The 12220-nt window shown below is 43.4% G+C and overlaps 1 protein-coding gene across 1 annotated transcript in view; it reads right to left on the reverse strand.

Annotated features, from left to right (window-relative positions):
* Positions 1–851: 851 nt before the first annotated feature.
* Positions 852–12220, reverse strand: part of fa2h (fatty acid 2-hydroxylase) — a gene marked incomplete at its 5' end in the record, with an annotated part of 34668 nt that continues 23299 nt past the window's right edge. Inside the window, 6 exons of the mRNA XM_079501040.1 lie at positions 852–1159; positions 1563–1815; positions 2218–2390; positions 3403–3503; positions 3669–3811; positions 9122–9223. Of these exons, the coding sequence (XP_079357166.1) occupies positions 1092–1159; positions 1563–1815; positions 2218–2390; positions 3403–3503; positions 3669–3811; positions 9122–9223 (840 nt within the window). The 3' untranslated portion in view covers positions 852–1091. The remainder of the gene's footprint in view (positions 1160–1562; positions 1816–2217; positions 2391–3402; positions 3504–3668; positions 3812–9121; positions 9224–12220) is intronic.

Raw genomic sequence — 12220 nt, forward strand, 5'->3', positions numbered from 1 at the left:
GTAGCAGCATTGCAAGCTAGTTTAGTGGTGGCCAGTGAAAGAAACAGTAGCTGGGGCATATTGGACACTACTAAATCAATTATATAGTCACAGCTGTTGTTGATGAACGTGTTTCCTGAGTACAAGAAAATTGTGTCAAGAAAAGGGAAGTCATCCTGTCCTCAGCTTAAACTTCAATTAATTCACGTGTGCGCGTTCGTGTGTGTGTGCGTGCGCATGTTTGTGTTGGCCTCTGTTGCCCCGGCTCCCATCTCTGACATGATCTCTTGCTCTGATTGGCTAACAGTTTAAAATTGACACATTTACACTATGAAGAGATTTAAAATAGCATCTGCAATAGGAAAGAGCTCCAACCAGTGTGAAAAGAGACGTTGGCTATAATTGCAGTGGATTCCAAACCTTTCAGGTTCCCCAAAAAGATTAGACGTTTGCACGGAACCCAAACGCACAACGCGTTGATTTGTTTCGCATTGCGAGCTTGTATCGGTTATTTTTATGATGATAAATGATGATGATATGATTATTATTATTTTATTCTAATGCTGCATTCACATGGAATCAGGCAAGCGGTAGACGGCAAACGGCAAAACCTGCTGGACGGCACGGTAAAAAGATTAAATAATTTTAACATTGGTAGCCGTCTGCCGTTACCGTCGCCGGTTCTGGCTGCCGTGCCGTCCTGTTCTGTTAACCGTCCTGCTCCCGTCCACTAAAAATCACTTCCGGTTTGCCGTCTACCGCTTGCCTGATCCCCTGTGAATTTGTTTGAACAATTATAAAAAAATATTTTACTTTTCTTTTAAAAATATAAATATATCCTACATTTATATAAATGTAGTTGGGATGTTTACTCGAGTCGTGACCCAGAAGAATTGCTCCAACAAATGGGTCCCGACACACTGGTTGGGAAACAGCGGGCTACAGGATCAGTGGGTGATCGCCATAGTGGGCACTGTGGCTTATAATGTGCCTGAAATGTATCACTTTGCTTTGATATGTTTGTTTGTTAGTTTTTGTGCAAGCGTTGCTATGGCAAGTGGTCTGGTACATAGGGTAGGGTGATGGTTGGAGTCCTGTGCTCCTCCTCTGTTCTAGAACTTCTCATCAGGGATGACTGTATTGAAGGGATGGTCCCAGAACGTGGTGGTGATTCCAAACCCTGCAGAAAAGAAACACAACAGAGACCAGTTAAAGCACTGTTTCACAGTGTCCCTATATTTGGTTTGTTTCCTACATCTTGTTTTTAATTAAGGAAACAATTTCATGAATTAAAAACAAATGCAATGTTTTGTCTTTCTTTCTTTCGTTTTTTTTTTTAGGAATTTCATGTAGAAATCAAAGAAAAATCTAAGAAATTCCATAAATGTGAAAACAATGCTACTTTCACTAGTTTGGGTCTCGACCTTAACAGTTTAGGAATTACTGTTGCTGTAGTATACTGTAAATTGTGCCACAACCACTGTATATGGTGACCCACACACAGATGCAGACATATGTGACAGGTTTCTCCCTTTCGCTCTATCCATGGCCTTCATCTGGTCAGTCTCGCAGAGCGTCCTCACCTGCCCTCTGGTGCTCAAAGTGGTGTTTGACGTGGTACGCCTTCAGGCCGTACATGTACGAGCCTTTCTTTGGCGAGCCATAGTGAAGGTAGTAGTGGATCATGTCGTACACCACGTAGCCGCTCAGCCCCCCGACAAACACGGGCAGGCACAGGCCCTCCGGGAGCGTTTTCTGGAGGAAGAAATAGAACGCCGCCACCACTATGCCAGCCAGAAACGGAGGGAAGACCAGCCGAGAGCCGTCAAATGGAGACTGCGGAGGGGAGATACCAGCGGAGAGAACAACAAAATCCAGGGTTATGTCGAGCTGCTCAGTCAACGAGTGAGGAGTGGAGGAATTAGTATGGAATACAATAGTGGTTTTCAACCATTTTGTGCCCATGTGTCGCGACGCATTGTGAGCTTGTATATCTGCTATATGGGTGTATGCTATTCTGCATACATAGTTTTTTTTTTTTTTTTTTTAAACTTTTGGTACTTTTGGTATACAAACTGTACATTAAGTACATTTTGATACCTTTGTACTTTTACTCAACTAAATCTTGAATTCCGGACTTTAACCTGTAACACAGTATTTCTATATTGCGGTAGGCCTATTGGCACCTTTACTTCAGTAAAACATGCGAGTACTCTTTCCGGTACGCACGTACAGTACCTTGTGGTGCTGCCCGTGCAGCACGAAGTGTATGGTGATGAGGTAGTAGTTGTGGGCGGGGGGCTTCAAGTGGAAGAGGAAGCGATGGATGCAGTACTCGATGAAGGACCACAGAAACCACCCCGCCATGAACAGCACGGGGAAACTGTACACAGGGATCGGCACCGAGTAGTCTGGGAACACATGCACGCACACCAAGGGGATTGTCAGGCGTCGTCAATATGGCCGTACACGGACAAATGTGTCCGTGGCAAAGACAGTTGTTTGATTTTCTTTTTTTACACAACATTATAATGTTTTGAAAGACCCAATTGCTGAATGCCAAGTCTCAGTTCAGTTTATTTTATTTATAGTACAAAATCACCCCAAGGGGTCCCTGTGCACTTTACAGCATTAATACATCAAAAAACAATTCAAAGACACAAAACATAGCAATAAATAAAAAACATGGTAAAATGTGCATAGCTATGGATCATACAGATTAAAACCGTAGTGCATAGAAAAAAGGTGTGTTTTTAGACTCTCCAGGTTTTCAGAATATGTATGACACTTAATTACTCTGACATTATGGCATATTTATGGCACTAGTGGTTCTCAAACGTTTGATTTGCAAGGAGGACCCCTTAACTCCCCTTAAGGTCCATTTGGTTCCATGTGTAGTTTTGTACACTCAAAGTTACAGACCTGGTATGGTCATTCAGGGCTATCTCTGTATGTGTTTCTGGCAATATTATTGTCCACTAATTGATTTTGTTTGTCCGTGGCAAAAATGGATTTTTTTACAAAAATGTCCAAAAATGTTATTAGAGTTAATTAAATAACAAAAACTAAAATCGAGAACGTTTTTTTCCCCCCACAGTTGTTTGTGGATGGTTGGTGGTTCATCTGTAAGTGAATACATTCAAGTTTTATTACACAATACTTACCGTTTCAATCCTGCACCTGACAAATAACCCAAAGTACAGTATGCAAAATTCAAAACTAGCAAATCCGCTCTAAAAACTAACTGAATAAAAATGAAAATCCAAAACTAGTATAACCTTGATGCACATGTGCACATTCAAATACATGCACATATACAGTACACAGATCATGAAAGTGTATGTATGTATGTATGTATGTATGTATGTATGTATGTATGTATGTATACGTATGTATGCATGTATGTATGGCATTGTGTGCTACCTGAGGTGAGGCTCAGCCTTGTGGATTCCTGTGCTAGGGTTGTACACCACTGCCAGCTAAAATAAAACACAATAGGAAGCCACACTGCTGGCACCCAGTACCTGGAGGGAGAGAGAGAGAGAGAGAGAGAGAGAGAGAGAGAGAGACAGAGAGAGAGAGACAGAGAGACAGAGAGAACAGAGTACACAAAATGTATTAAAAAAAACATACATTATGTATCCTGATGCCTTGCTGAAGGGCTTCTGTCCTTTGAGTTGGCATCTTACCAGGGAGTCTTAGTGGTGGCCTCCAGAAAGGGGTTTCCGAAGAGTCTAATTGGCCGATCGACAGGCTGGTGGACCCATGTGTCATAGTTCTCTCCCAGGTTGCCCACCTGCCATACCAAGGGTTTGTGCCAGTCCACCAGATCCTGGCAAAAAAAACAAAAACACATTAAGTCTGATATACAGGTATATGTTTCTGTGCTGGAGCCAGAAACATATATATATTTTTATATACCTGTTAATGAAGCTACTCAATACTGTGTCAATGGCCACAGATTGTCTGCCATGACAATAGTGTCCACAAGATGGTAGGAGAGAGCTAAAGATAGATAAACCACAAGTGTGTGTGTGCGTGCATGTGTTTTGATTGATTGATTGATTTATTTATATAACAGTTTGCAGAATTACAGTACATTTCAAGTACAACTCAATACAAAAACTGTTAACTGTGAGTGGACGACACCATAAAGCATTACACTTGTTTACAATAGGGCCCACCATTTTCAATTCATCAAAACATTTAGAGACGCACGAATATACACGACTAGAATAGTCAAAACAGGAAATCATCATAGGAGGTAAAAAGGGAAAAGAAACATATACAGTGAGGGGGAACAGGGGTGGGTGGGGGATTCAGATTTTACGGGGCCAGTTTCGAATTGCAGCCGTCCATAGGTGCCCTTTGAGAGCAGTTTTGAAGGAGTCAAGGGAATCACATGTCTTAATGACTGTAGGTAGGGCGTTCCACATTTTGGCATAGGAGCGAAATTAATTTAGTCCCTTGTTTGTGCCGAATCTGGGTTGCACATGGTTTGTTGAACTCCCTCTGGTGTTGTGTGTGTGTGTGTGTGTGTGTGTGTGTGTGTGTGTGTGTGTGTGTGTGTGTGGGTTAGGGTGTGTTTAGAGAGAGATACAGGGTGCAGATAATCAGCTAGATATCACTCTTTGGTTGATGCTGTTGTTGTCATTTTTTTATTGAGATAAAAAAACAACATGCAAACAAGGTACAAAAAAAGGAAAGGAAACAAAAAAAGGCATGACAAGACTAAAAGGGCTACATTCTAATCTATTACTGGGGTTAGTTCAGTTGACTATAGTACAATGTGAATAAACAATGCAAAACTCACCAGCGGGTATTTCACTATTCAATACATGCAAAACCCGCCGAAGAGTATTTTACTATTCATATCATCGTTCATACAGGTTGATGCCCATAACAGTGCAAAAAAATCGACCTATTTTGAATGAAAACGTGACATTTGCCATGTAGGATTTGCGTTCAGTGTGGGCTCACTCATACAAAGAAAAAAAATGTATATTTGGGGCGCATTACTCCCACAAAGAAAGCTCAGTGTGTAAGGCTTAGAATCATAATCGTATACCTACAGAGTACAGTCTGTTAAGAGTTAGAAGCCAAAACATTAAACCATTTTGCGGCAACATTTATACTTGGTTGCGATTCATGTGCCCTAAAATAGCCGATCTACAAGCTCACAGTGTGTCACACTGAGAGGCGTTGCGACCATAGACTGTAGAAAATGGTTGCGACCTTGTAGATTGGCTTTTTTGGTCCACAACACTAGTATTACTCTCTAGTCTCTAGACCCTGAGGGGGTTTTACACTGAACATGATCTTTCACTTACCTTTGAGCAACCACCTAATATTTGTTTTGAGATATATATATATATATATTCGTTCTCAAACATTTTCATGTCAAGGACCCCCAAAAATATATGTAATTAGCCACCGACCCCCATCTGAAAATATGTTGTTCCAGGGACCCCCCAGAAGCAAAGATTTGAGTTAAAAACGTTCGCTCTGGAAGAATATATATTCAAAGATTTGCGCCACATTTTCACGTTTTTTTCCAAAATATAAATATTTTTCAACAGCTAAAGTATAACATAATGCTTAAAACACCAAAAGGGGGTTCCCGTCCAGAATGGGTTTTAAGTTTTAACCCATTCTCCATGGCTACCGAGGGTTTGATGAGGTCAGTGTCGTGCTCTTCATATATGGAGATGGCCATATATGGAGTGTGTCAAGAGGCGTGATGGACTGACGGCCATATATGGTGGCATGACTTGTCACGAGGCGTGACGGACTGATGGCCATATATGGTGGTGTGACGGATGGACTGAATGGCAGACTGACTGACAGGTTTTGCAGGTTTTCAATAGTAATCTGCGACCTGCAGTGGAGCGCGTCAGTGAGTTCAAGTTCCTTGGTACACACATCGATGATGACCTTAAGTAGGCTACTCACACCACTCATGTGGTGAAAAAGGCACAACAACGCCTGTACTCCTTACGGCTCTTGAAGAAGTTCAAGGTCAGCCCCCGTATCCTGAGGTCGTTCTATAACTGCACCATCGAGAGCATCCTAACGGGTGGAACCATTGTGTGGTACGGGAGCTGCACTGTTCGCCAGCAGAAGGCACTACAGAGGGTGGTGAGAACAGCCCAGCGGGTATAATTGGAGGTGAGCTTCCCTCCCTTCAGGGAATATACGAAAGCCGATGTGAGGCCAAGGCTGAGCGGATTGTTAAAGATGTGCATCATCCCAGCCACAGTTTGAACCATCTAAGCGGCCGCTGCCAGGCAACCGGTTCCTCAGCCTCGCCAGCCGCACACAGAGACTATGGAACACATTATTCTTTTCCCCCCGCCATCAGACTTATGAATAGACATTGAACACTACAAGGCCCGGACTTATGGCCGGATATGTCTGGGGCTAATGCAATGGCTTTCTGCACTTTTACACCTGAGATCTTGCACTTTTCAGTAGTTTTAGATTGATTTGAGATTATAGTTTTTTAAGCAACTTAGTTTTAACATAGATTACTTCACTGGACTGTAGCTGTTGTATGGGTTTTTAACGCACAATGAATTTCACGTGTCTTTTACTTTGTAACTGGTATTGCTGACAATAAAGTTGAACCTTGAACCGTAAGTGATACTGGGAGGCTTCCAGTGGTGGGTGTAAAGATGAGGTGGTGTGGTAATACACTTGCATTCACCTCCACCAAGGAGGTAATGTCTGTCTGTCTGTCTGTCTGTCTGTCTGTCTGCAGTACATTTCCAGCAGGATTTGCACAAACCATTATGCAAACATTATTTGTTCCTGGGCCAAAGAAGACTTGCTAAAGCTTTCACACTGATTGGACTAAAGGCGAGCACAAACAATGCACATAACATCTGAAACTCGTGGTGTTTCAGATGTTATGTGCATTTTTTGTGAGAGACCTACTACCGTGATTTAAAAAGATGTTTTATAACATCTGAACAGATTAACACAACACCACCATGTGATGTAAATGGTTTTATAATGGACCCAAGAAGAACTGAGTCACGTGCATCGTGAAGTTCTATCAGCCAAAACGGGAAGAGGTCACACGTTCTAGTTTAAGGACTGGATTTGTTTGAACAGTGTTCACTGAGTGTTCACTTTAGAAGGGTCAGTGTAGAGACAGAGGAAACCTAGCGTAGAGAGAGGGGAGACATGCAAGACATTACGGGAGTCCTCACGGCCTGAAGGAGCACAATGGTCAGTGCACTGACTGACTGAGCTACACCGTAGTTAAAAACATCTAACTAATCTGTGTGTGTGTGTGTGTGTGTGTGTGTGTGTGTGTGTGTGTGTGTGTGTGTGTGTGTGTGTGTGTGTGTGTCCAATATCGGGTGTCCTTACAATAGGCTACCCAACAACGGTGTAAACAAGACAAACTGGTTGAGTATGCCACTATCATCAACCACTACAAAGATCTGACACCTGAAATCTGTCAGGAATGTTTTCCTAGATGTATTGTAGATGTTGTAAAAGTTCCTTGCAAATAACCATGTTTACATAGATGGACCCACGCCCGTGAATGTGCACACACACAACACAAGTATACGTTTAAATGGGTGTTATTTTAGATATGTCTTTTCCTAGTTTTAAAGGTTGCATTCTAGTAAAGTGATCTCATTTTCTCGCCTGACTGTTCTAGATACTATTTGCCTTTACCCACTTTGTTTTTATACACCATTACTGAAGATTATTTGTCAAAAATCACATTGTGTCAATATTTCTAGGGACATCTCCGCACAATATTGATTATCAAGGTATTTGTTAAAAGATATCATGATATTGTCCCTATCATATGTGTGTGTGTGCGTGCGTGCGTGCGTGCGTGCGTGCGTGCGTGCGTGCGTGCGCGCAAACGAGCATGCAAGCGTGCGCATGTCTCTGTGTGTGTGTGTGGTGTGTGTATTGTACGCGCACATATTTTTTGTCTCACCCTCCTGGAATGTTGCAGTCATGGGACAATAACAGAGAGGGCATGGAGAGAAAGGTGAATGAACTACTGTTCATTGTCTGTTGAACCCTCCCCTCCCTGTGGTGTCACCTCTCACTCTGCCATCCCATTGCTTTCTCTCCTCCCCGTGGTCACCTCTCACTCTGCCATCCCATTGCTTTCTCTCCTCCCCGTGGTCACCTCTCACTCTGCCATCCCATTGCTTTCTCTCCTCCCCGTGGTCACCTCTCACTCTGCCATCCCATTGCTTTCTCTCCTCCCCGTGGTCACCTCTCACTCTGCCATCCCATTGCTTTCTCTCCTCCCCGTGGTCACCTCTCACTCTGCCATCCCATTGCTTTCTCTCCTCCCCGTGGTCACCTCTCACTCTGCCATCCCATTGCTTTCTCTCCTCCCGTGGTCACCTCTCACTCTGCCATCCCATTGCATTCTCTCCTCCCCGTGGTCACCTCTCACTCTGCCATCGTGGTCACCTCTCACTCTGCCATCGTGGTCACCTCTCACTCTGCCATCGTGGTCACCTCTCACTCTGCCATCGTGGTCACCTCTCACTCTGCCATCGTGGTCACCTCTCACTCTGCCATCCCGTTGCTTTCTCTCCTCCCCGTGGTCACCTCTCACTCTGCCATCCCATTGCTTTCTCTCCTCCCCGTGGTCACCTCTCACTCTGCCATCCCATTGCTTTCAATACCGTTTTGACAACTGAGATTGGGATTTGAACCTCTGTGACAACGTTTGCCAAACGATTCAGACACACACCAACCCCATCTCACAGAAATATGGCGAAATAGCCCAAAATCTGTACATATTACACATATATGACCGCAACGGAGGCGTGGCTTTCACTAGTACAGAAGTGCTATTTCACCGTGGCCGGGTGAGTTCGGGATTTGACATTATTTACTATTCTGTCCATATCGGGTTACAACTCGGACGGGGCTGACCGAACTTCGCAACGCTCGACACGGCACTCGGTGGTGTCTCTCGTGGCTCAAGTTTGGTAGAGACGGCGCACGTCATCGTCTATGGGGAGGATTTCAGTGTCATATGTACAGATTTTTTGGTTTTCTAGACGTGTATGTACGTAATTGCAATTTCGTGCAATTTCACCGTGTTTGGGTGAGACTGGGTAGCTCACACACACACAGACACACACACCTTGTCGAGGTCTAAAGGTTTGCAGCGGCTGTATGAGCAGCTGTCGTCGTCGTCCTCTTTCTCTGCAGTCTTCTGTGGTGTCGTCCTCCTCTCCCGCAGTGTCTGAGGAAGACAAAGAGAGACACAGCTGTGATTAATGACAGAAAGACAGCCTGACATTTTAAAGAATGGAGAGGTGCAGACTAGGGACATCTCATCAGCTTGAATAGATACGTAGGGGTAAAAGATTCTCATGAATCAAGATACATTTGAAGACGAGAAACATCTTTTTACAGTAACTTTTACCCTGAATATAGTCAATATACAGACAAAACACTTGGGATTTTGGGAACAAAGAATGTGTTTTTGAATGTGTGGGTGAAGTTATTTTAGCGCAATGTAGGCTATTTGTCAGTGTTTTTACACCTACTATATTATGTAAAGTTATCATGTATAGCTTAATGCGTTTTAAAATGTTGCTTGCAAATTGCAACATTTAATGCTTCAATATATGCTATACTGTATATGTATGTACATGTGCGCACACACCACACACACACACACACACACACACACACACACACACACACACACACACACACACACACACACACACACACACACACACACACACACACACACACACACACACACAGAGAAACAACAGAGCTTCTTAATACGGCACAGTTGAGAAGCAGGAGTTAAACTATTAATCTGGTGTCAGTGAGTGCCGGCTCCATACTGTATATGCCATATCATTCCACAATGTGCATTCCCTGTCGGAGTGTGTGGAGTGAGTCATAGTTTACATATCTCCTGTATGATTGCCCTTTGCTCTTCCGTGTCAGCGGAATGTACCGCTGTGTTATAAACATATTTGATGCTGCTGCTTGGTCACTGCGACAATTAAACTGCGATGGTCATACAGCATATGACAATTATCGTATGGATGTATATTTGGACAAACACACATCTTTCAATATTTCTCCAACGTGTTAACACCCAGTGCATCACCCACGCTAAAGGTTACAGTAGAAGACTCTTTCATCCCAGATGAAAAGAGTCCAAACCAGGCCTTGGACCAGCAGTATTTCTGTGGACTCCACATATGAACATAGCCATGTTTTGGAGGGTATGTACGTAAGTAAAGTAAGCAGCTTTGGGAGACAACAGGAGAGTATGTAAGTAAAGTAAGCAGCTTGGGGAAACAAAACAACAGGAGAGTATGCCAACAGTATGTTTATCGTCTCCGAAGGCATTGGGAGACTATTTTTGCACCCTGTCCGTCCGTCCGTGTGCCCGTTTGCGACCAGCTAATCTCTGCCACAGTCGCTGCCAAACTGTGCACACACATTCCCTGTATGCCAGAGCTGGACCTCTGCATTGATTTCTTTCAGATCAACCTGTCATAGTGCCACCGTGAGGCCGTTTTTTGCAAAACACATTTTCTTCTATTACTCCTACAGATTTTGTCAAAAAATCACATAAATTGGTACACAACATCTCTAGTCATGTGATCAATACGCATCTGTCTTATTCTCCATATTTCAGCCTGATTAACTAAGATTGGCACCGAAAGGTTGCAGGATTGGAACAAAATGGCTCAAATCATGACGCAACTTGCCATTTCCGTGAAATGTTGCACGCACATTCCCACTAGGCAGAGAAAGAAATGCCTTTTCACATTGGCCTGTTATAGTGCCACCAGCAGGCAGATTTTTTACAAAACACACAAAATGCCTCAAATCATGAATGCAGCATCCGATTGCTGTGAAAGGCCTATGAAGACATGGCTCTCTTTACACATTGGTCTATTGTAGTGCCACCAGGAGGCCACAATAAACTACCTGACCTGGCGGAGACCTTCTTTCTAGAAATAACTTTCGCAATATTTCTTAAGTTGATCCATATAAACAATAATGTACGTACCACACACACACACACACACACACACACACACACACACACACACACACACACACACACACACACACACACACACACACACACACACACACACACACACACACACACACACACACACACACACACACACACACACACACACACACACACACACACACACACACACACACACACACACACACACACCCCACAAGGAAGCATTTCTAAAACAAAGATGCAGAACGCCTTCTATTCCCCCCCAAAACCGGGAGGCATAATCTTCCATTCTTATCTCGTGCTGGTCACGCTAAAGTCTCTCTAGAAGCGTAAATATTCCAAACGAGAGGCATGCTGAAGTCAGAAATGAAGACAGAACATTGCCCATCTGTTCAAAACCATGGAGAGCTCCCTAGATTAGGAGATAAAAGCTATTCTTTTACAGCCGCAAACAAGGAAGTGAACGGCAGTGCACATGCACTAATCAACAAAGAGTACATTACAGAAGGAGAGTCCAACCCCCCAAAAAATATAATAATTTCACGTCCTTAGCACCCCATGGTTTTGATATAAAAGACCTGTATACACGTCCTTAGCAAAAAATGTGTTAAGTAGTTAACCCATTTTGACCTGAGATCAGATTCTAAAAAGGTCTTCTACATCCTGACAGTTTTCTTCGATTTTTCAAAAATAGCAGACCTACAAGCTTGTAGCGCGCCACTCGGTGGCGCGCTATGAGCTTGTAGATCTGCTATTTTTCAATAGCTAAAGCATAACATAATGCTAACACCAAAAGGGGTTCCCGCCCAAAATGGCTTAAGTACTTTGTTACTTTACACCACTATCGTACATATATGGAAGACCAATCAAACACCTCTGACGTAAACGAGTCAGCTGTCCCAGTTGTGACGTATCCCAGACTCAGAGAAACCGGCGATGACCTATCATCACTTGAAAGCAAAATCGGTCAAGTGAAATATTTATCGGGCGGGTAGTTTCAACTACACAGATGATTAACTTTAGACACACACACTCACCCATGTGCGTGCATGTGTGGTGTATGTAGACTATGTACACAGATCCCTTCTCTTAGCCTACATGCACTCCCTCAGCAAACCAACACCCGCACAGGCAACTCTACACCTCAACATTCAGCCTGTGGTCTAACCCTATACCACAAACACACCACACACATACACGCACGCAAGTGCATACACA

The sequence above is a fragment of the Electrona antarctica genome (genome assembly GCF_951216825.1).
Source record: "Electrona antarctica genome assembly, chromosome: 5".
NCBI classification, from domain to species: domain Eukaryota; kingdom Metazoa; phylum Chordata; class Actinopteri; order Myctophiformes; family Myctophidae; genus Electrona; species Electrona antarctica.